The sequence below is a fragment of the Anomaloglossus baeobatrachus genome, chromosome 9 (assembly GCF_048569485.1).
Source record: "Anomaloglossus baeobatrachus isolate aAnoBae1 chromosome 9, aAnoBae1.hap1, whole genome shotgun sequence".
Classification (NCBI taxonomy): domain Eukaryota; kingdom Metazoa; phylum Chordata; class Amphibia; order Anura; family Aromobatidae; genus Anomaloglossus; species Anomaloglossus baeobatrachus.
This window is the reverse complement of record NC_134361.1, coordinates 174,200,107-174,225,162: the sequence shown is the minus strand read 5'-3', so window position 1 is coordinate 174,225,162 and position 25,056 is coordinate 174,200,107. Positions and strand designations below refer to the sequence as shown.

Genomic DNA, 25,056 nt, shown 5'->3' with positions numbered 1-25,056 from the left:
CCTCACAGTGTCTCGTGCATGCTGCCCCCTCCTCACAGTGTCCCGTGCATGCTGCCCCCTCCTCACAGTGTCCCGTGCATGCTGCCCCCTCCTCACAGTGTCCCGTGCATGCTGCCCCTCTCCATGAGCTCCTAATGCTGCCTTCCTCTTTTCCATAATGACACCTCCATGCTGCCCCATTCATCATACTAAGACCACCACACTAGCGCTTATGCTGAGACACACACACACTACCCCACTCTTGATATTGACTCCCCCTACATTGTTCCACTCCATACTGAGCCCACACATGCTGCCCCTTCTCCATAATGAGCTCCCAATGCTGCCCCCTTCTTATTCTGAGTCCTTACACTCCCCCCCATTGATATTGTCATTGCTCTATCCCTCAACCCTTGTCCTCTGTCTCTAGCATTGGCCCCTCTCTCCCATTCCCCCAGCAGCAGCCTCTCTCCCCCCGCCTCCAGCAGCAGCCTCTCCCCCAGCATCAGCCTCTCTCCCCCCAGCCTCCCCCAGCATCAGCCTCTCTCCCCCCAGCCTCCCTCAGCATCAGCCTCCCTGCTCCCAGCTTACCCCAGCATCAGCCTCTCTCCTCCCAGCCTCCCCCAGCATGAGCCTCCTCCAGCATCAGCCTCTCTCCTCCCAGCCTCCCCCAGCATGAGCCTCCTCCAGCATCAGCCTCTCTCCTCCCAGCCTCCCCCAGCATCAGCCTCCCTGCTCCCAGCATCAGCCTCCCTCCTCCCAACCTCCCCCAGCATCAGCCTCCCTCCTCCCAGCCCCCCTCCTCCAAGCCTCCCCCAGCATCAGCCTCCCAGCCTCCCTGAGCATCAGCCTCCCTCCTCCAAGCCTCCCCCTCCCAGCCTCCCCCAGCATCAGCCTCTCTCCCCCAGCCTCCCACAGCATCAGCCTCCCTCCTCCCAGCATCAGCCTCCCTCCTTCCAGCCTCCCCCAGCATCAGCCTCTCTCCCCCAGCCTCCCACAGCATCAGCCTCCCTCCTCCCAGCATCAGCCTCCCTCCTCCCAGCCTCCCCCAGCATCAGCCTCCCTCCTCCCAGCCTCCCCCAGCATCAGCCTCCCTCCTCCCAGCCTCCCCCAGCATCAGCCTCCCTTCTCCCAGCCTCCCCCAGCATCAGCCTCCCTTTTTCCAGCCTCCCCCAGCATCAGCCTCCCTTTTCCCAGCCTCCCTCAGCATCAGCCTCCCAGCCTCCCCCAGCATCAGCCTCCCGCCTCCCAGCCTCCCCCAGCATCAGCCTCCCGCCTCCCCCAGCATCAGCCTCTCTCCTCCCAGCCTCCCCCAGCATCAGCCTCTCGCCTCCCCCAGCATCAGCCTCTCTCCTCCCAGCCTCCCACAGCATCAGCCTCCCTCCTCCCAGCCTCCCCCAGCATCAGCCTCTCTCCTCCCAGCCTCCCCCAGCATCAGCCTCTCTCCTCCCCCAGCATCAGCCTCTCTCCTCCCAGCCTCCCACAGCATCAGCCTCTCTCCTCCCAGCCTCCCACAGCATCAGCCTCTCTCCTCCCAGCCTCCCACAGCATCAGCCTCTCTCCTCCCAGCCTCCCACAGCATCAGCCTCCCTCCTCCCAGCCTCCCCCAGCATCAGCCTCCCTCCTCCCAGCCTCCCCCAGCATCAGCCTCCCTCCTCCCAGCCTCCCCCAGCATCAGCCTCCCTCCTCCCAGCCTCCCTTCTCCCAGCCTCCCCCAGCATCAGCCTCCCTCCTCATCAGCCTCCCTCCTCATCAGCCTCCCTCCTCCAAGCCTCCCTCTTCCAAGCCTCCCCCTCCCCCTCCCAGCCTCCCCAAGCAGTAGCCTCCCTCATCCCAGCCTCCCTCAGCATCAGCCTCCCTCCTCCAAGCCTCACCTTCCCCCTCCCAGCCTCCCCCAGCATCAGCCTTTCTCCTCCCAGCCTCCACCAGCCTCAGCCTCCCTCCTCCCAGCCTCCCTCAGCCTCCCTCCTCCCAGCCTCCCCCAGCATCAGCCTCCCTCCTCCCAGCCTCCCCCAGCATCAGCCTTCCTCCTCCCAGCCTCCCCCCAGCATCAGCCTCCCTCAGTATCAGCCTCCCTCCTCCAAGCCTCCCTCAGCATCAACTTCCCTCCTCCAAGCCTCACCCTCCCAGCTTCCCCCAGCATCAGCCTCTCTCCTCCCAGCCTCCCCCAGCATCAGCCTCCCTCCTCCCTCAGCATCAGCCTCCCTCCTCCCAGCCTCCCCCAGCATCAGCCTCCCTCCTCCCAGCCTCCCCCAGCATCAGCCTCCCTTCTCCCAGCCTCCCCCAGCATCAGCCTCCCTTCTCCCAGCCTCCCCCAGCATCAGCCTCCCTTCTCCCAGCCTCCCCCAGCATCAGCCTCCCTCAGCATCAGCCTCCCTCAGCATCAGCCTCCCTCCTCATCAGCCTCCCTCCTCCAAGCCTCCCCCTCCCCCTCCCAGCCTCCCCAAGCATCAGCCTCCCTCCTCCCAGCCTCCCTCAGCATCAGCCTCCCTCCTCCAAGCCTCACCTTCCCCCTCCCAGCCTCCCCCAGCATCAGCCTCTCTCCTCCCAGCCTCCCCCAGCCTCAGCCTCCCTCCTCCCAGCCTCCCCCAGCCTCAGCCTCCCTCCTCCCAGCCTCCCCCAGCATGAGCCTCCTCCAGCATCAGCCTCTCTCCTCCCAGCCTCCCCCAGCATGAGCCTCCTCCAGCATCAGCCTCTCTCCTCCCAGCCTCCCCCAGCATCAGCCTCCCTGCTCCCAGCATCAGCCTCCCTCCTCCCAGCCTCCCACAGCATCAGCCTCCCTCCTCCCAGCCTCCCCCAGCATCAGCCTCCCTCCTCCCAGCCTCCCCCAGCATCAGCCTCCCTCCTCCCAGCCTCCCCCAGCATCAGCCTCCCTCCTCCCAGCCTCCCCCAGCATCATCCTCCCTCCTCCCAGCCTCCCTTCTCCCAGCCTCCCCCAGCATCAGCCTCCCTCCTCATCAGCCTCCCTCCTCATCAGCCTCCCTCCTCCAAGCCTCCCTCCTCCAAGCCTCCCCCTCCCCCTCCCAGCCTCCCCAAGCAGTAGCCTCCCTCATCCCAGCCTCCCTCAGCATCAGCCTCCCTCCTCCAAGCCTCACCTTCCCCCTCCCAGCCTCCCCCAGCATCAGCCTCTCTCCTCCCAGCCTCCCCCAGCCTCAGCCTCCCTCCTCCCAGCCTCCCTCAGCCTCCCTCCTCCCAGCCTCCCCCAGCATCAGCCTCCCTCCTCCCAGCCTCCCCCAGCATCAGCCTTCCTCCTCCCAGCCTCCCCCAGCATCAGCCTCCCTCCTCCCAGCCTCCCCCAGCATCAGCCTCCCTCCTCCCTCAGTATCAGCCTCCCTCCTCCAAGCCTCCCTCAGCATCAACTTCCCTCCTCCAAGCCTCACCCTCCCAGCTTCCCCCAGCATCAGCCTCTCTCCTCCCAGCCTCCCCCAGCATCAGCCTCCCTCCTCCCCCAGCATCAGCCTCCCTCCTCCCAGCCTCCCCCAGCATCAGCCTCCCTCCTCCCAGCCTCCCCCAGCATCAGCCTCCCTTCTCCCAGCCTCCCCCAGCATCAGCCTCCCTTCTCCCAGCCTCCCCCAGCATCAGCCTCCCTTCTGCCAGCCTCCCCCAGCATCAGCCTCCCTCAGCATCAGCCTCCCTCAGCATCAGCCTCCCTCCTCATCAGCCTCCCTCCTCATCAGCCTCCCTCCTCCAAGCCTCCCCCTCCCCCTCCCAGCCTCCCCAAGCATCAGCCTCCCTCCTCCCAGCCTCCCTCAGCATCAGCCTCCCTCCTCCAAGCCTCACCTTCCCCCTCCCAGCCTCCCCCAGCATCAGCCTCTCTCCTCCCAGCCTCCCCCAGCCTCACCCTCCCTCCTCCCAGCCTCCCCCAGCCTCAGCCTCCCTCCTCCCAGCCTCCCCCAGCATCAGCCTTCCTCCTCCCAGCCTCCACCAGCATCAGCCTCAAAAAAAGCATCAGCCTCCCTCCTCCAAGCCTCCAGCATCAGCTTCCCTCCTCCAAGCCTCAGCCTCCCAGCTTCCCCCAGCATCAGCCTCTCTCCTCCCAGCCTCCCCCAGCATCAGCCTCCCTCCTCCCTCAGCATCAGCCTCCCTCCTCCAAGCCTCCCTCAGCATCAGCTTCCCTCCTCCAAGCCTCACCCTCCCAGCCTCCCCCAGCATCAGCCTCCCCCAGCCTCAGCCTCCCTCCTCCCCCAGCCTCAGCCTCCCTCCTCCCTCAGCCTCCCTCCTCCAAGTCTCCCTCAGCATCAGCTTCCCTCCTCCAAGCCTCACCCTCCCCCTCCCAGCCTCCCCCAGCATCAGCCTCCCTCAGCATCAGCCTCCCTCAGCATCAGCCTCCCCCTCCCAGCCACCCCCAGAATCAGCCTCTCTTCTCCCAGCCTCCCCCCCAGCTTCAGCCTCTCTCTCCCCCCAGCCTCAGCCTCTCTGTCCCCCCAGCCTTAGCCTCTCTCTCCCCCCAGCCTTAGCCTCTCTCCCCCAGCCTCCCCCCCAGCCTCAGCCTCTCTCCCCCCAGCCTCAGCCTCCCTCTCTTCCCAGACTCCCCCCAGCCTCAGCCTCTTTCTCTTCCCAGCCTCTCTCTCTTCCCAGCCTCCCCCCAGCCTCAGCCTCTCTCTCTTCCCAGCCTCCCCCCAGCCTCAGCCTCTCTCTTCCCAGCCTCCCCCCAGTCTCAGTCTCTCTCTCTTCCCAGCCTCAGCCTCTCTCTCTTCCCAGCCTCCCCTCAGCCTCTCTCTTCCCAGCCTCTCTCTTCCCAGCCTCAGCCTCTCTCTCTCTTCCCAGCCTCCCCCCAGCCTCTCTCTCTTCCCAGCCTCCCTCTCTTCCCAGCCTCCCCCCAGCCTCTCTCTCTTCCCAGCCTCCCCCAGCCTCAGCCTCTCTCCCCCCAGCCTCCCCTTGCATGATTACAGTGGACAAAAAGAGGCATCGCAATTTGCAACGATCATCAACTAACCTGTAAGGAGCCCATACATTCTAGGCTCTGCCTCTGCCTTACCTGCTCCGGTGCCTGCCGCCCTGCTCTGGCTGGCTCCTCTTCTGGCTTGCTCCAGCTGCAGACGCGTCCTCCTCCGCGGCGTGTGTCATCTGCAGGATTGGACGCTGCAGCACGGGGCAGTGAGCTGACTGTCGCGCCCGCGCGCCTCTGACCCCGGAAGTGCAGGCCATGGAACTTCCGGGGTTAGTCAGCTCACTATGCCTGGCGCCCGCCATGTATTTAAATAGACAGCAGAAGTGCGCCTGTCCTCCCTCCCAACCCCCCCCGGAACACAGCCGAGTGTAACGGAGGGAGGGACGGGGGGCGGGGATGTAAAAAAAAATAAAAAAAAAAAAATTATATTTTTTTTTTTTTGCTGCCAGAAAGTGCCGCCCCCCGCAACGTGCCGCCGTAGGCACGGGACCACGGGTGCCTAGTGGCAAATACGGCCCTGCACCTAAGTGAAAACACTCCTGAAAGTAGGTGTTTCAGTATCTAAAGGTGGTGTCACACACAGCGACGACGACAACGACGTCGCTGCTACGTCACCATTTTCTGTGACGTTGCAGCGACATCCCGTCGCTGTCGCTGTGTGTGACATCCAGCAACGACCTGGCCCCTGCTGTGAGGTCGCCAGTCGTTGCTGAATGTCCTGCTTCATTTTTTCGTCGTCGCTCTCCCGCTGTGAAGCACACATCGCTGTGTGTGACAGCGAGAGAGTGACGAAATGAAGCGAGCAGGGAGCAGGAGCCGGCGTCTGGCAGCTGCGGAAAGCTGTAACCACTGTAAACATCGGGTAACCAAGGGAAGACCTTTCCCTGGTTACCCGATATTTACCTTCGTTACCAGCCTCCGCCGCTCTTGCTGCCAGCGCCGGCTCCTGCTTCTTGCACATGTAGCTGCAGTACGCATCGGGTAATTAACCCTATGTGTACTGTAGCTAGGAGAGCAAGGAGCCAGCGCTAAGCAGTGTGCGCGGCTCCCTGCTCTCTGCACTGTGACATGTAGCTGCAGTACACATCGGGTTAATTAACCCGATGTGTACTGTAGCTAGGATAGCAAGGAGCTCCCTGCTCTCTGCACATGTAGCGACGCTATGATCGCTGCTGCGTCGCTGTGTTTGACAGCTAAGCAGCGATCATAACAGCGACTTACAAGGTCGCTGTTACGTCACAGAAAATGGTGACGTAACAGCGATGTCGTTGTCGCTGTCGCTATGTGTGAACCCAGCTTAAGTCTACCAGAAAGAGAAGACTTCATGAGAGCAAATACAGAGAGGTCACCATAAGGTGCAAACTATTAATCAGCCTGAAAATAGAAAGACCAGATTAGACTTTGAAAAAATCATTTAGAGAATATGCCCAGTTATAGAAAAGCATTCTTTGGATAGATGAAACTAAGATCAACCTGTACCAAAATGATGGGAAGAAGAAAGTCTGGAGAAGGCTTGGAACGACTCATGATCCAGAGCACAGCACATCAACTGTAACACATGGTGGGGGCAGTGTGATGGTCGGGCATGCAATGGCTTCCAACGGCACTGGGTCGCTAGTGTTTATTGATAATGTGACTGAAGACAGAAGCAGCCGGATGAATTCTGAGGTGTACAGGGCGAGACTTTCTGCTCAGATTCAACCAAATATAGCAAGGTTGATTGAACAATACAGATGGACAATGACTCAAAACATACTAGGACAGCAACCCAGGAAAAGGGAAAGAAGTGGAATATCCTGCAATTGCCGAGTCATTCACCAGATCTCAACCCCTTGAAGCTGCATTTCACATGATTATAGCAGAAAGACACACAAAGAAGCAAAAACTGAAGTCAGCAGTAGTAAAGGCCTGGCAAAGCATCAATAAGGAGGAAACCCAGGGATTGTTGATGTCCCTGACACCCAGACTCCATGCAGACATTACCTGCAAAGGATTTTCTATAAAGTATTAAAAATGAACATGTCATTAATGGTAAAGTAAACTTGTCCAGTTACTTTTGAGATATATATATATATATATATATATATATATATACTGTGTGTGTGTGTGTGTGTGTGTGTGGTGTGTGTGTGTGGTGTGTGTATGTGTGTATATATACTAGAAGGTGGCCCGATTCTAACGCATCGGGTATTCTAGAATTTATTGTGTAGTTAATGTATGTTTTTTGTTATATATATCGATGTTGTTGTGTGTAGTTGCCAGTATTTGTGTAGGGCGCTGTAAATGTTCTGGGTGTTGTCTGGGTGCGGGTGGGGGGGGGGGGGGTGAGAGCGGTGTTGTTTGTGTGTTGCGTTGTGTGTGTTGCGTTGTTTGTGGAGCGCTGTGTGTCTGCAGTGTTGTCTATGTGTGGTGCTGTGTGTGTTGCGCAGTTTATGTGCGTGTGGATGTGGGGTGCGTGTGTGTGTTTTGGGGGGAGGTATGTTTTGTGCAATGTGTGTGTGTTGCGCGGTATGTGCGTATATTTGTGTGTGCCGCGGTGTTTGTGTGTTGTGTGTGCGCGGCGTTGTCTGTGTGTGTGGGTGTCTGTGTAGGGGGGTGTTTGTGGTTCCCAGTGTGTGTGGTGTGTTGTGCGGTGCGTGTGTGGCGGTGTGTGTTTTGGGGGGAGGTGTGCACCCCCCCATCGTGCTCCATCCCTCATGCTGCGAACCCCCCATCGTGTTTCATCCCCCCATTCTGGGCACCCCCCATCATGGTCCACCCCCCATGCTGCACCCCCCATCGTGCTGCATCCCCCATGCTTCACCCCCCATCGTGCTCCATCCCCCATGCTGCAAACCCCTCAGAGAGGAGTATAATAGGAGGAGTATAATGGGAGAAGTTGTCCTGGGGGGAGGTGTACAGGTGCCCAACGTGTGCGGGGGGCATGGCCTAGCGGCACAGTGCGGGGGGCGTGGCCTAGCGGTATAGTGTGGGCGTGGCCTAGCGGCACCGCGTGAGGGCATGGCCTAGCGGCACCGCGTGAGGGGCGTGGCCTAGCGGCACCGCGTGAGGGGCGTGGCCTAGCGGCGTAGTGTGGAGGCGTGGCCTAGCGGCATAGTGTGAGGGGCGTGACCTAGTGGCACCGTGTGAGGGGCGTGGCCTAGTGCCACCACGTGAGGGACGTGGCCTAGCGCCACTGCGTGAGGGGCGTGGCCTAGCGGTACCACGTGAGGGCGTGGCCTAGTGTCACATCGTGAGGGGGCGTGGCCTAGCGGCACCATGTGCGGGGCTTGGCCTGGCCAAACGGCCAATCCATGCGGGGGGCGGGGCCAGGCCGAGCCCAGCGGCCAATCCGACTGTTGTCACTGTATTATCAATCAAAGTATTTTGGTGATAATGACAATGCCTACATGGACAAAAACAGAGAGTTTTCCCTGGGGGCGTGTACTTCTTGTTACTGTATGATGTTGACCAATCATATGCAGGCAGCAACACACAGGTGAAACAACAACACGCCCCCACTGCTGCGCAAGACATATAATGACAGACAGCCTTATCTCACTGAGAAGCGATTATAAATTGCTGTAAATCCAGGAGACCAGAGTGTCATTTTTGAGCTTTCATCTCCTGGCAGTCCATGTAGGAGAGCGGCAGCACTATGAGGAGAGTTAATAGAAGGGTTTATAATGTGACATATCTAAACTCAGTTGTGCAACATCGCTCCATCCACCCCTATGGACTGCTCGGAGATAAAATCTCAAAGGTTTCAGCAATGACAAGGTGATCTATTGTACTCACAGCAACTTGTAATCACTTTACAGCAGTGTTTCCCAAACTCCAGTCCTCATGGCCCCTAACAGGTCGGGTTTTCAGGATTTCCTTAGTATAGCACAGGTGATATCTTGTTAATGATTCCATCACCTGTTCAATGTTAAGGAAATCCTGAAAACATGACTTGTTGGGGGCCATGAGGACTGGAGTTTGGGAAACACTGCTCTACAGTGATTTGCCTTACACAGGAGTAGCCTGTTCTGAGCCATGGTGGGGGCGTGTTCTTATTCCTGTGTGTTAATCCTTCTTATTATTGGTCAATGTCATACAGGGAAAAGAAGTACACACCCCCAGTGAATACTCTCTGATAACGCCCAATTGGACAGATGGAAACTTAACCCCTTAGCTGCCAAATACTGTAACTTTCCAATATGTCCGCAATATTTTATTCTATTCTGGAGCTAGTATTACATTGTGTATCTAGTTTAACATGAAAAATATGGTGAAAGGTCTGCAATATGTAATTCTTACTTACAAATCTTTTTTTCATATTGTAGGTGGTGACACTACAAACCAGGAATCTCCGACTCTGCCTTCATGATAATAGACTTTCTTTCTACACATCCTACGGAATTAATTGGCTTAACAATAAGTAACTTTGAAGAAGCAATGTTTACACTTCACAGCCGATCAAAGATGCAGCAAAGATTAAAAACTGACAGTCTTTATACTGAAAGTGATGATTTGTTACATTCTTCAGAGATGGCTGTGACAAGGAAAAAATATTAGATTTACTATTTGTCCTTTTTTTTCTAGTTTGTTAATTCTTACTAAGCAGTTGGATTAATTTAGTTGACAAAGCGAAGTGCCAGTAAAATATGAGACAGTCAGAGTTTGTGAAATATGGAGTGGGATGACGTGCCCCTTATATGTGCACCAAAACCTATCAAAATGACAAACATACAATTTGAAATGTTGAGTGTGGCACAAATATTTTTTCTCTTTCATTGATATAGATTTGTAATCCCCCCCCCCCCACAAAAAAAACAGGCATGCCTATAATAAGTCTAAGGCCAAATTCAGACTTCCATATGTCAAAGTCCGAGTACAGACCGCGGGGGTACTGAATCAAACTCAAAAGCTTTATACAGTGTGTCCACCCATATCCTGTCCACCGCCATTAACTTGAGAACGGCGGCAGCTATATGTATAGAAGTGTTGTCTAGGTATAGTAAAGTAGCCATGCGCTATGTAATGAAACCATCTATAGCGCCACCTGGGGGAAAACAATGGAGTTAGCATTTTTATCTCGAAAACGGAACGAGATAGAGAAAAAAAAGTGAATTACAAAGTTGTAGGGCATCATCAATTCAATAGAAACCTGCACCTTGCATACAGAAATGCTATGATATGAAACCCATGACCCCCCCACCCCCCCAAAAAAAAAACATTGAATGCTGGTCACGCATATGGCGCTTATTTAACTTTGATGCTCAAAGTGGCCACCGTCAGCTGCAATACAGATCTGGACTCTGGACAGCATACTGTATCTTGCTGCACGTTGTGCGATATGGTAGGTGACACGTTTGCACAAGCATCTGTGATACGTCGTCGTAGGTCCTGCAATGTTGGTGGAGGGGTCGCATACACCTGCTGTTTGATGTGACCTCACAGAAAGAAGTCCAATGGGGTCAGGTCAGGTGAGCGTGGAGGCCACTCCACACAGCCACCATACCCAATGACTTGCAGGAAGGTCTCCATGAGGTATCGCTTCACGTCTGCAGCCTTGTGAGTTTTACACGTTCTAATCATAGCATTTCTGTATGCGAGGTGTTGATTCTTATTGAATTGATGATGCCCTGCAACTTTGTAATTCACTTTTTTTTCTCTATCTCGTTCCGTTTTCGAGATAAAAATGCTAACTTCGTTGTTTTCCACCAGGTGACGCTATAGGTGGTTTCATTACATAACGCATGGCTACTATACTATACCTAGACATCACTTCTATGGCTATAGCTGCTGCCGTTCTCAAGTTAATGGCGGTGGACACACTGTATAAGCCTGAGGCTGTTGAGATGGGTTCAGGAATACCGCGGTCAGTACTTGCACTGTGATATACTGATGGCCTAATAGTCTGCAGCCTATATAAAATCAATATCATTAATGGGAACCTGTCACCAGTTTTGGGGCCTATAAGCTGCAGCAGCCACTAGTGAGCTCTTATATACAGCATTCTAACATGGCCACTGTGTAGAATATAAAAAAGACTTTATAATACTCACCTAGTCAGTGATGCTGTGCAAACTGGTCAGATGGGGGGTGCCGTTCTCTGGGACCGGTGCCTACTCTTTCGGCCATCTTTGTCCTTCTGAAGCTGGCGTGCATGACGCGTCATATGCCCTCGCCAGCATTGAAGTCCCGCACAGGCGCACTTTGATCTGCCCTGAGTAGGGCAGATCAAATTATTATAGTGCGCCTGCGCAGGACCTCAATACCGGCCTGTGTGGATGATGTAGGATGCGGCATGCACGCCGGCTTTAGAAAAAGGAGGACAAAGATGGCTGAAAGAGCAGGCGCTGGTCTCGGAGAATAGCGCCACCCATCTGACCAATTTGCACCACACCGACCCTTTAGGTGAATATTATAAAGTGTTTTTTACGTTCTACACAGTGGCCTGGCTCTTATATACAGTATGTGGAATGCTGTATATAAGAGCCCACTGGTGGTAGCCGCAGCTTATAAGGCCCAAATCTGCTGACAGGTTCCCTTTAAGACGGCCTTTCAAGAAACTAGTGGCAAGCTTTTTCTTTACTAGATCGGGTTCAGACTGCTGTATGAAAAATTGGGATTGCATTTGACAAGCTTGATAAAAATACAATTTGAGGATAAGGCTGGATTCATACACATTTAAAGCTCAGAAACTAGTGATGAACGAGCACTACCATGCTCGGGTGCTTGGTACTTGTGACGAGCAGTTGGACACTTTGATGGGTGGAACTTGTGTGCCGAGTATAATGGAAGACAATGGAGAACTTAAGCATTTTTCCATAAAAATGCTTGCGTTCCCCCTAGACTTCCACCCTACTCTGTACACAAGCCAAGCCCGTCTGAGTGTCCAATTGGTTGTTATGAGTACGGAGCACTTGAGCATGGTAATGCTCACTCATCACTATCAGACACTTAAAGGAGTGGTCCACTACTACAAAGCATAGTGGCCACATTGATGTAAATCTGTGACAGAAGGCTTTTTCTAAATTCCTTCTGTTGTCCATTCTGCCTGCAGTGGCATCTGATGTCACGTCACGTTCTGGAGTTGGAAGTTGACCCAGCATCACCGAGGCGGGACCCAGTCTCTGTGAGTGACTGTAATCAGTGTTTCACCGCTCATCACAGGCCAGCATCGCTCGTGCTTGCGGTGCTCTGCAGTGAATGAGTGAGCACAAGAGATGCTGGGCTGTGATGAGCAGTGAAATTTCGCCCACAGCCCAGTCACTCATGGAGACTGGGTCCCGCCTCGGTGATGCCGGGTCAACTTCCAATTCTGGAAGTTGACGTGACATCAGAGGTCACTGCAGCCGGGGTCACTTGATGAGGGATGAGTGGACAGCGATAGCTCTAATCACAGGCTGTATGGACAACAGAAGGTATTTAGAAAAAGCCTTCTGTCTCAGCTTTACATTGATGGGGCCAATTTGCTTTGTAGTGGATCATCCCTTTAAGAGCCAGATGTTAATTTTGCTATGTATACAAAATTGACAGAATTGTACTATACACTTTAGTTTGTTGACTTTGTTGTCGGTGGCGGTTGTTTCAAAATGCTACAAACTATTAATTTCAAGAAAAATGATACTTGCACAAAAGAAAATCTGTAGCAAAAAACCCCCAAACCAACAACTTAAAAACTCCTTCACTACGGATCCGCTCTATGTAACAGCAGTCACCTACTACTAGCAGTGTATTGTGACTTCAAAGTGTTTTATAACGACTACTACTCTACTACAATGACATTTTGTATAAAGTGACGCTCAATCAACGTGTTTTCTCAAAGAAAATCATTATTAATAAAGTTGCCAATACAATCCCTTCACAGCCTAACACTAACAATCCTCCATAACCCCTCTAGTGGTTTATATTACATTTTGAAGGACTTTGATTGTTGGTGTATTTTCTGTTTTAGTTTTGAGCCAAAAATTATGTTGAGTAGTATAACAATGCGGAAAGGTGAGGAAACACTGAAGCCCCTTTTCAAGTTTGAGATGTTTTCCTGCAGAAGTTATGTTACTGGGTCTCTGTGCAGCTTTGTGTGCCCATCCACGCTAAGGACAGGTGCCATTGAAACTCGCAGTCTCATCTACAAAGGGGTTGTGTAGCTCCTATCTTTTCCCATTCGTAAGTTGGAAAATACATGGGACAGCTGCCATATAAACAATTGGAAATCTGAGTTATCACAAACACATCCTATCCTTAGCAGACATGGCACATGCATCCTATCCTTAGCAGCTATGGCAGTTGCACAATCAGCAGGCAATGTGTCATTTGCCCTTGCCAGTCATACTGGCTGTGCAGCAGTCTCTCTCAATGTCCGATGTGAAAATGAAATGAGCTACAAACCAACCCCATCTTAAAGGGAATCGGTCACCAGATTTTGCTACTTCATATATGACAGACTCTGATTCCAGCCATGTATCACTTTTGGGGCTGCTTGCTGCAGTATGCATAAAACCGTTTTCTCTGCTGCATGTCTACCAGTTCACTTAATGCTCTATACAGTGTTTCCACCCATATCATGTCCACCACCATTAACTTGAGAACGACAGCAGCTATAGGAATAGAAGTGGTGTCTAGGTCTAGTAAAGTAACCATGCGCTACGCAATGAAACCACCTATAGCGCCACCTGGTGGAAAACAACAGAGTTAGCATTTTCATCTCGAAAACAAAACGAGATAGAGAAAAAAAGTGAATTAAAAAATTGTAGGGCATCAATTCAATACGAATCGACACCTTGCATACAGAAATGCTATGATATGAAGCCCATGCCCCCCCCCCCCAAAAAAAAAACATTGAATGCTGGTCACGCATATGGCGCTCATTTACCTTTGATGCTCAAAGTGGCCCCCGTCAGCTGCAATGCACATCTGGACTCTGCACAGCATACTGTATCTTGCTGCACGTTGGGCAATATGGTAGGTGACACGTTTGCACAAGCATCTGTGATACGTCGTCGTAGCTCCTGCAATGTTGGTGGAGGGGTCGCATACACCTGCTGTTTGATGTGACCTCACAGAAAGAAGTCCAATGAGGTCAGGTCAAGAGAGTGTGGAGGCCATTCCACACAGCCACCATACCCAATGACTTGTAGGACGGTCTCCATGAGGTATCGCTTCACGTCCGCAGCCTTGTGAGTTTTACACGTTCTAATCATAGCATTTCTGTATGCAAGGTGTCAATTCATATTGAATTGATGATGCCCTACAACTTTGTAATTCCCTTTTTTCCCCTCTATCTTGTTCCGTTTTCAAGATAAAAATGCTAACTCCATTGTTTTCCACCAGGTGGTGCTATAAGTGGTTTCATTGCGTAGCGCATGGCTACTTTACTATACCTAGACACCACTTCTATGCCTATAGCTGCCTCCGTTCTCAAGTTAATGGCGGTGGACAGGATATGGGTGGACACGCTGTATAACCCCGCCCACACCACTGATTGGCAGCTTTCTGCCTATGAATAGTGTATGCAGAAAGTTACCAATCAGTGGTAGGGACTGGGTTCTACAAAACTCATGAACACGGAGGACTATATGACAAGAGTTTACTTGTTAAGTGATAAAATTACTGTTTTGTCTACAGATTTTCAAATATGCGGCAAGCAGCCCTGTAAGTGACATCACTGGAATCAGGGTCTCTATCTACATTATGCAGTGCTCAGATTAGGTGGCAAAAACCTGGTGACAGATTCCCTTTAACAAGTCACAGTGACCAGTCCTATTTCTGAGTGGGACAGCCATCTCCGCATGCTTTTCAGTAAGGTAAAGTTGTTTTTACATTGTGAAGTTATGATCTGTGAAGCACACAAATCATATCAATAACTGAAATGTGTAAGCATAGTAAACTAAGCAGCAAAGCGAATAAAACCCACCAGCTGCAGGGGGCTTCAGATTGGGGGCTTTTCCTCCATATTATTCCAGTCTACTCCACGGACTGTGACCGTGAGCTCCTAGTGCCCCCGGGTGCTGTCTGCCGGGAGTGTTATCAGTTGGCACAAGGCTCATGTGATCACACGGCTGAGGACACCGTGCTGGTCGGACAGTGAGAACGCACTTAACGCTGACCCCCCGAGTGGGGGGAAAAAAACCCACCCAGTTGTCAGATTATTAAAAGGGACCGACGACAGGCAAAAGGTGGCAGTTTTTGTTCTTATTTCTTTAAGCTAAACCAGTAATGAATGGATAGGAAGAGAATTATGTTTTTATTTATATATAATTTTTTTTTTTTTTATTTTTTATATATTGTGTGTGTATGTATTTGCAGCTTTTGGATAACAAGTAACCAGTGCACACATTATGGAAAAGGCAGGACTTTAATTTCATATTAAACTTTTTTTTTTTCCTTTAAATAAGCAAAGTCACTATTAATGGGCCAAATAAAAAGAAAGGTTTTTAAAATTGACTACACAAAGTCGTTTTTCATTGTAATTTTCCAATTTAAGCAGTATAAATAAAAAACCTATCAACTAACCCAATGATATCAAATACATATATTATCCAAAAAAGAAAAAGGGTGCAGTCATGATTCTGCTCAGTGGTGCTCTGCTCTCCTGCAGAGCCTATGCTGAGCCTCATAGTTTTCTCTGGTTCCTGGTCGAGTCCTGTTTGTTGTGGGAGGGGTTTGTTGTTGTTTGGAGCCTCGTTCTGGGTGATTGCTCTGTTTTATCTGGGAGCGGTTTCACCCGGAACGCCGCTAGTGATCGTTCCCGTTTTGCAGTGCTCGTCTCTGGTTCCTGTTAGTGTCAGACCAAATCTTATCCCGCTACCTTGTTCCCCTCCCATCTCCTTACCTACTGACTTAATTCCCTGACCTTGGTTCATCACCTGACTGTCTCTGCTCGCTCCTTTTGTCATTTACATTATATCCTGGGCTTTTGACCCCTGGCTTGTTTCAATGCCCCTCACTAGGTGTGTCTAAGCGACACCTAGTGTACAAACCCAGCAGATCCACTCCACCAGTGTGTCAGGCAACACCTAGTGGTTTGGTGTCTTATTACACCCGGGTTCTCGTCATCACATGTGCCTTGTTTTTGTGATGGATCTAAAGAAGGGAATTTTGTTACTTACCGTAAATTCCTTTTCTTCTAGCTCCTATTGGGAGACCCAGACGATTGGGTGTATAGCTACTGCCTCCGGAGGCCACACAAAGCATTACACTAAAAAGTGTAAGGCCCCTCCCCTTCTGGCTATACACCCCCAGTGGGATCACTGGCTCACCAGTTTTAGTGCAAAAGCAAGAAGGAGGAAAGCCAATAACTGGTTTAAACAAATTCACTCCGAAATAACATCGGAGAACTGAAAACCATTCAACATGAACAACATGTGTACCCGAAAACAACCAAAAATCCCAAAGGACAACAGGGCGGGTGCTGGGTCTCCCAATAGGAGCTAGAAGAAAAGGAATTTACGGTAAGTAACAAAATTCCCTTCTTCTTCGGCGCTCCATTGGGAGACCCAGACGATTGGGACGTCCAAAAGCTGTCCCTGGGTGGGTAAAGAATACCTCATATTAGAGCTGCGAAGACAGCCCTCCCCTACGGGGAGGCAACTGCCGCCTGCAGGACTCTTCTACCTAGGCTGGCGTCCGCCGAAGCATAGGTATGCACCTGATAATGTTTGGTGAAAGTGTGCAGACTCGACCAGGTAGCTGCCTGGCACACCTGTTGAGCCGTAGCCTGGTGACGCAATGCCCAGGACGCACCCACGGCTCTGGTAGAATGGGCCTTCAGCCCTGATGGAACCGGAAGCCCAGCAGAACGGTAGGCCTCAAGAATTGGTTCTTTGATCCATCGAGCCAGGGTGGCCTTAGAAGCCTGCGACCCCTTGCGCTTACCAGCGACAAGGACAAAGAGTGCCTCCGAACGGCGCAGGGGCGCCGGGCGGGAAATGTAGATTCTGAGTGCTCGCACTAGATCTAACAAATGTAAATCCTTCTCATACCGATGAACTGCATGAGGACAAAAAGAAGGCAAAGAGATATCCTGATTAAGATGAAAAGAGGATACCACCTTCGGGAGAAACTCCTGAATGGGGCGCAGCACTACCTTGTCCTGGTGGAAGACCAGGAAGGGAGCCTTGGATGACAGCGCTGCTAGCTCAGACACTCTCCGAAGAGATGTGATCGCTACCAGAAAAGCCACTTTCTGTGATAGTCTAGAAAGTGAGACCTCCCTCAGAGGCTCAAAGGGCGGCTTCTGGAGGGCAACTAGCACCCTGTTCAGATCCCATGGATCTAACGGTCGCTTGTACGGGGGTACGATATGACAAACCCCCTGCAGGAACGTGCGCACCTTAGAGAGTCGTGCTAGACGCTTCTGAAAAAAGACGGATAGCGCCGAGACTTGCCCTTTAAGGGAGCCGAGCGACAAACCTTTTTCTAACCCAGATTGCAGGAAAGAAAGAAAGGTAGGCAAGGCAAATGGCCAGGGAGACACTCCCTGAGCAGAGCACCAGGACAAGAATATCCTCCACGTTCTGTGGTAGATCTTAGCGGACGTGGGCTTCCTAGCCTGTCTCATGGTGGCAACGACCCCTTGGGATAATCCTGAAGAAGCTAGGATCCAGGACTCAATGGCCACACAGTCAGGTTCAGGGCCGCAGAATTCCGATGGAAAAACGGCCCTTGGGACAGTAAGTCTGGTCGGTCTGGTAATGCCCACGGTTGGCCCACCGTGAGATGCCACAGATCCGGATACCACGCCCTCCTTGGCCAGTCTGGGGCGACGAGTATGACGCGGCTGCAGTCGGATCTGATCTTGCGTAGCACTCTGGGCAAGAGTGCCAGAGGTGGAAACACATAAGGGAGCCGGAACTGCGACCAATCTTGCACTAAGGCGTCTGCCGCCAGAGCTCTGTGATCGCGAGACCGTGCCATGAAGGTTGGGACCTTGTTGTTGTGCCGGGACGCCATTAGGTCGACGTCCGGCCTTCCCCAGCGGCGACAGATTTCCTGAAACACGTCCGGGTGAAGGGACCATTCCCCTGCGTCCATGCCCTGGCGACTGAGGAAGTCTGCTTCCCAGTTTTCTACGCCGGGGATGTGAACTGCGGATATGGTGGAGGCCGTGGCTTCCACCCACATCAGAATCCGCCGGACTTCCTGGAAGGCTTGCCGACTGCGTGTCCCCCCTTGGTGGTTGATGTATGCCACCGCTGTGGAGTTGTCCGACTGAATTCGGATCTGCCTTCCTTCCAGCCACTGCTGGAAGGCTAGTAGGGCAAGATACACTGCTCTGATCTCCAGAACATTGATCTGAAGGGTGGACTCCTGCTGAGTCCACGTACCCTGAGCCCTGTGGTGGAGAAAAACTGCTCCCCACCCTGACAGACTCGCGTCTGTCGTGACCACCGCCCAGGACGGTGGAAGGAAGGATCTTCCCTGTGATAATGAGGTGGGAAGAAGCCACCACTGCAGAGAGTCTTTGGCCGTCTGGGAAAGGGAGACTTTCCTGTCCAGGGATGTTGACTTCCCGTCCCATTGGCGGAGAATGTCCCATTGAAGTGGGCGCAGATGAAACTGCGCAAACGGAACCGCCTCCATTGCCGCCACCATCTTCCCGAGGAAGTGCATGAGGCGTCTTAAGGAGTGCGACTGACTTTGAAGGAGAGCCTGCACCCCAGTCTGTAGTGACCTCTGCTTGTCCAGCGGAAGCTTCACTATCGCTGAGAGAGTATGAAACTCCATGCCAAGATACGTTAGTGATTGGGTCGGTGACAGATTTGACTTTGAGAAGTTGATGATCCACCCGAACGTCTGGAGAGTCTCCAGTGCAACATTCAGGCTGAGTTGGCATGCCTCCTGAGAGGGTGCCTTGACAAGTAGATCGTCCAAGTAAGGGATCACAGAGTGTCCCTGAGAGTGCAAGACTGCTACCACTGCCGCCATGACCTTGGTGAACACCCGTGGGGCTGTCGCCAGACCAAATGGCAGAGCTACGAACTGAAGATGGTCGTCTCCTATCACGAAGCGTAGAAAGCGTTGGTGCTCTGTAGCAATCGGCACGTGGAGATAAGCATCTTTGATGTCTATTGATGCTAGGAAATCTCCTTGAGACATTGAGGCAATGACTGAGCGGAGGGATTCCATCCGGAACCGCCTGGCGATCACATGCTTGTTGAGCAGTTTTAGGTCCAGAACAGGACGGAATGAGCCGTCCTTTTTTTGGCACCACAAAGAGATTGGAGTAAAAACCTTGTCCTTGTTCCTGAAGAGGAACAGGGACCACCACTCCTTCTGCTCTTAGAGAATTCACCGCCTGCATAAGGGCATCTGCTCGGTCGGGATGTGGGGAAGTTCTGAAGAACCGAGGCGGAGGACGAGAACTGAACTCTATCCTGTACCCATGAGACAAAATGTCTGTTACCCACCGGTCTTTGACCTGTGGCAACCAAATGTCGCAAAAGCGGGAGAGCCTGCCACCGACCGAGGATGCGTAGGGAGGCGGCCGAAAGTCATGAGGCAGCCGCCTTGGAAGCGGTACCTCCGGTTGCTTTCTTGGGGCGTGAGTGAGTCCGCCAGGAATCAGAGCTCCTTTGCTCTTTCTGAGTCCCTTTGGACGAGGAGAATTGGGGCTTGCCCGAGCCTCGAAAGGACCGAAACTTTGATTGCCACTTCCTCTGTTGAGGTTTGCTTGATCAGGGCTGGGGTAAGGAAGAGTCCTTACCTTTGGACTGTTTAATGATTTCCGCCAATTGCTCACCAAACAGTCTGTCTCCAGATAATGGCAAGCTGGTTAAACATTTTTTAGAAGCAGAATCTGCTTTCCATTCTTTTAACCACAAGGCTCTGCGCAAAACTACAGAGTTGGCGGATGCCATTGCGGTACGGCTCGTAGAGTCCAGTACCGCATTAATAGCGTAGGTCGCAAACGCAGTCATTTGCGTAGTTAAGGACGCCACTTGTGGCACTGCTGGACGTATGAAAGAGTCCACCTGTGCCAAACCAGCTGAAATAGCTTGGAGCGCCCACACGGCCGCGAATGCTGGAGCAAACGACGCGCCAATAGCTTCATAGACAGATTTCAACCAAAGGTCCATCTGTCTGTCATTGGCATCTTTAAGTGAAGCCCCATCCTCCACTGCAACTATGGATCTAGCTGCAAGCCTGGATATTGGAGGGTCCACTTTTGGACACTGGGTCCAGCGTTTGACCACGTCAGGGGGAAAGGGATAACGTGTATCCTTAAGGCGTTTGGAAAAACGCTTGTCCGGATAAGTATTGTGTTTCTGGATTGATGCTCTGAAGTCAGAGTGGTCCAGAAAAGTGCTCAATTTACGCTTGGGATACAGGAAATGGAATTTCTCCTGCTGGGCAGCTGCCTCCTCTGCTGAAGGGGCTGGGGGAGAAATATCCAACAGCCTATTGATGGCCGCTATAAGGTCATTTACCATGGCGTCACCATCTGGCGTATCCAAATTGAGTGCGGTGTCAGGACTAGACTCCTGATCACCCACCTCTGTCTCATCATATAGAGACCCTTCTCGCTGAGACCCTGACCCGCGTGATGACGTGGAGGGCCTCTCCCAGCGAGCTCGCTTAGGCGGCCTGGGACTGTCATCGGAGTCAGAGTCCTCAGCCTGTGATGCCTGGGACCCCCTTGAAGTACGGATTAGTTCCAACTGAGGGGGACCGGGGAACATAGGCACAGCAGTGTCCATGGTCTGAGCAACTGGCCTGGACTGCAAGGTCTCCAGGATTTTTGTCATAGTCACAGACATTTTATCAGCAAAGACTGCAAATTCTGTCCCCGTCACCGGGGCAGGGTTCACAGGCGTCTCTGCCTGGGCTACCACCACCATAGGCTCTGGCTGACGAAGTGCCACTGGGACTGAACATTGCACACAATGAGAGTCGTTGGAGCCTGCTGGTAGATTAGCCCCACATGCTGTACAAGCAGTGTATACAGCCCGTGCCTTGGCACCCTTGCGTTTTGTGGATGACATGTTGTTGTCTTCCCAGAGCAATATAGGGTATACAGCCAAGAAGCGACCTTACAGTGCAGTATATATATATATATATATATATATATATATATATATATATATATATATATATATATATATATATATATATATATCTGGTACAGGAAAAGTACACCAATACACACTGTGGCACTAGTGGGGCCAGCACTAATGTGCTGCTTACCGCCCGCTAAACGCGGGTGTGTGGTCGCCAGAAATCCCTAGTCTGGGTCTCCCAGAGCCTCTGTCCGTCCTCCAGCCAGACTGCATGCAGGAATGGCTGCCGGCGTCCTGTGGAGGGGGGGGGGGCGGGCCCTGGGCGTGCCAGACCAAAAGCGGGAAACCTGCGTCCCACTGTGCCTAGTGAGAGGGCTGGAGCATGTAAATAAGGCTCCAGCCCTCGGCGCTGAGTAATCGTACAGCGTCTCTCCCCTTCCCTGACTGACAGGGAGGGGGCGGGAACGAAACGGAGCTAGGCCGCAAAAGCCGGGGACTAAATTTATAAGCGCCGCCGCCGTAAAAGCGCGGTCGGCGCTAAGTCCCCGGCGCACTACAAGTCCCAGCCGCGCCGCCGCTCCGAGAGTGGCCGGCGCGGTAGTTCCCAGCACATGAAGTCACACAGCTAAGCTGCTGTGACTCAAACCCCAGCGTACAGCGCTACTGTCCCCGGCGCACTAACACACCCAGCAAGTCTGGTGTGTGCGTGCCCGCCTGTACGGGGACACAGAGTACCTGAAAGTTGCAGGGCCTTGTCCCTGAACGGTACACAGCTCCGTATCCATCAGGTTCACTGGGTCTGTGGATGGAGCCCGGCCTCAGGGCTTGGGGGCCGGTAAGATCCCACTTCCACAGAGCCCCTCAGGGGGATGGGGAAGGAAAGCAGCATGTGGGCTCCAGCCTCCGTACCCGCAATGGGTACCTCAACCTTACAGACCACAAGTGGGGTAAGAAGGGAGCATGCTGGGGGCCCCATATGGGCCCTCTTTTCTTCCATCCGACATAGTCAGCAGCTACTGCTGACTAAACAGTGGAGCTATGCGTGGATGTCTGACCTCCTTCGCACAAAGCAGAAAACTGGTGAGCCAGTGATCCCACTGGGGGTGTATAGCCAGAAGGGGAGGGGCCTTAAACTTTTTAGTGTAATGCTTTGTGTGGCCTCCGGAGGCAGTAGCTATACACCCAATCGTCTGGGTCTCCCAATGGAGCGCCGAAGAAATTTGGGTAAATCCAAGGCTCTATTCACATGTCCGTTTCTAGAGCATAAAAATGGGAGGTAAAACAGAATACTAGTCATGTTCAGAGACACCTGTAGTATAAACAGAATGGATGCATAACATATATAATATATATATATATAATATATATATATATATAATATATATATATATATAATATATATATATATAATATATATATATATATAATATATATATATATATAATATATATATATATAATATATATATATATATAATATATATATATATATATAATATATATATATATATAATATATATATAATATATATATATAATATATATATAATATATATATATATATATATATATATATATATATATATATATATATATATATATATATATATATATATATATATATATTATATATATATTATATATATATATATATATATTATATATATATTATATATATATATTATATATATATTATATATATATATTATAATATATATATAATATATATATATAATATATATATAATATATATATATATATATATATATATATATATATATATATATATATATATATATATATATATATATATATATATATATATATATATATATATATATATATATATATATATATGTAACTGCGGTTTCACTCGTCTCCAATTGCCTGGTTTTTGTTTTAACCCTTTTCCTACACTCGATTTGTTACATACAGATCCCAAAATGGACATGTGAACAGAGGCTAAAGATTGATTAGGGACTACATTAAGCTTGATCATTACAGTTGTGTATGAACAGTTTTTGGCTGCCTGCAATATTGTAAACACTTTCTCTGTTGCCTGGTTCCTTATGTTTGGTGGACGCTCAGGAGCTGAGCCTGCATCATAATCGGTATTACACAGCCAGAATCTACCTCTAACAATAGCGAGCGAAGCTGATCGTGCGGTCTGGGAGATGTGCCCATCAGCCCTATGCGGGGCGCCAAAAAATAAATTTTAAAAATAGCAATTTAGGAAGCTACCCATAGTCCAAAGCTGAGAAAACCCTCCTTACCCTATTTGTTATGAATAAGTTATGTCTTTTAATAAGGAGACAGCAGCACGTCTGGCAATATCACAAGGATGTCATTGGCAGTTGGTACAACATTTTAGCTCTGAGCCTCTCAGGCATGCTATGCATTAACACTATATACACAAATAACCAATCATAGGAATATTAAAAAAAAAGTCAAATATGGAATTAAAATAGTCATGAATAAATAGATAAAAGATACTGGTTCCAAATTGGTACCATAAAACTAGAAAAAATGGCAGAACAAATTCAGGATACTTTGGGCCATTTTTCCAAATACACAATTTCAGGTCAGCAGTATAGACCTAGCGTTATGTCGGGGCCACACAGGGGATTACTGCGATCCTCGCATGACACTCGCTCATACTAGCAGCAAAGTGGGAGCAGAGTGTCACTGTGACCGAGGTCCAATCATGCGATCGGACCACAGCTGCGGGGGCGGGCCGGCTCTGAGGACGGGAGGGCAGGTGCTGAGGAGGAGAGGGAGGAATTTATCTCCCCCTCTCTCCACCGTTGCCGGCTATTGCCATTCTCGCCCTGCACTCACGGTACACCGGTGTACTGCGAGTGCAGTGCAATTTTTCTCTCGTCCCATTCACTTGAATGGGTGCAAGAGAAACTAGGATCACATTACACCCGCAGCATGCTGCGATTGTTTTCTCGGTCTGATTAGGGCTGAGAAAATAAATCACTCATGGGTGCTGGCACATAAGGTAATATTGGTCCGAGTGGAATGCGATGTTTTATCGCATTCCACTTGCTCCGATTGTCATGCCGTGTGGCTTAGGCCTTAGGACTCATTTCACTGGGCAGTTTTTTTGACCAGTTTGTGAGCAACAAACCTATGTACAGATAGATCTGAGATCATTTACTGATTTACAGGTTGATGAAAACTGGTGGTAACTGAACAATCGTTAATCGTGCTGTCCTCACACATCATCACTTACATAGGCTGATATGCTGGTGATAACAATATGAGCAAGCAATTTACTCATTCGTTGTTTGATTTCCGGCATGGGTACAGTGGCCGACAATAAGACACTATTGTTCTTCCGATTGTGTGTTTGCCTATTTTTGTCTTGTCTAAATTAGGTCTTTAGTAGGGCCTGGGAACAATCAGCAGACCTTGTAAACGTTACCCAGTTGATCCCTCCACTGCTGGCTGTGGAGTGCCAGAATGTGTATGTGAAGGATTTGGAGATCGGAGTCAGAAAAAATAAATATATAGTGCAATAAAGATATAAAAAGTATCTAAAAGCACTGTATTTTGGACCTTAAAAAATAGCGATTCCTCATGGACTTGCTCTTTAAATGCAGAAGGCAATTGTACGTTGGATGGGATGGATAATGCAAGTGATACAGTGATGTTTGTTGAAATAAAAAGCAAAGATAAAACATTAAAATATCTGATACAAACCTGCCTCTTCCTAAAATTGTACAGTAAATAAACATTTTAATGGTAATTGTGGGACATGATTTGATGTTTGGACCTAGACATAATTTTCCAATGTGCGGTAAAGTTGCAGTCCCATGTAGCGGGGCAGCATCAGTTCATGACGTCAAGGATCGTTTTTGACCCAGAACAATTAGACTTCACGGATTGGGTGGTTGTGATGTGTATAATTCGTGTAAAATCCATTGTCTTCCCAAAATCCAAAAGCCCGAAGATCATTGGGCACCAAGAGATATAATAAAACCATGGCGAATGTATGGGGTAGGTGCCTCATTTCTCTATCAGGGCTTCAAGCTGTTCTTGCAATGATGTCACCTAAGGAGAAAAGATATAGATAATTAGCTGCTCAGGATATGTAGGGTTAAACATAGGGTATAGTAAAAAGGCTTAGTCTACAGGCTTGATCTGCATACAAAATAGACACCCCCCCCCTTTCAATCAACGGTGACGTCATATGTATTGCTCCAATATAC

General features: G+C 50.7%; 3 protein-coding genes across 5 annotated transcripts in view; 2 read left to right on the top strand and 1 right to left on the bottom strand.

The window, feature by feature from the left end:
* Positions 1-10,002, top strand: part of DRP2 (dystrophin related protein 2) — a 195,755-nt gene extending 185,753 nt beyond the window's left edge. For all 3 annotated transcript variants that reach the window (XM_075324062.1, XM_075324061.1, XM_075324063.1), the window contains exon 23: positions 9,178-10,002. In XM_075324062.1, coding sequence (XP_075180177.1) covers positions 9,178-9,221 — 44 coding nt within the window. In that variant the 3' untranslated portion in view covers positions 9,222-10,002. The remainder of the gene's footprint in view (positions 1-9,177) is intronic.
* The window catches only part of LOC142251354 (thymosin beta-15A homolog), a 184,362-nt gene that overhangs the window by 12,792 nt on the left and 146,514 nt on the right, over positions 1-25,056 (top strand). The window lies entirely within an intron of this gene.
* TAF7L (TATA-box binding protein associated factor 7 like) overlaps positions 24,564-25,056 on the bottom strand; it is a 76,174-nt gene continuing 75,681 nt past the window's right edge. The window contains exon 10 of the mRNA XM_075324059.1: positions 24,564-24,898. Within this exon, the coding sequence (XP_075180174.1) occupies positions 24,854-24,898 (45 nt within the window). The 3' untranslated portion in view covers positions 24,564-24,853. The remainder of the gene's footprint in view (positions 24,899-25,056) is intronic.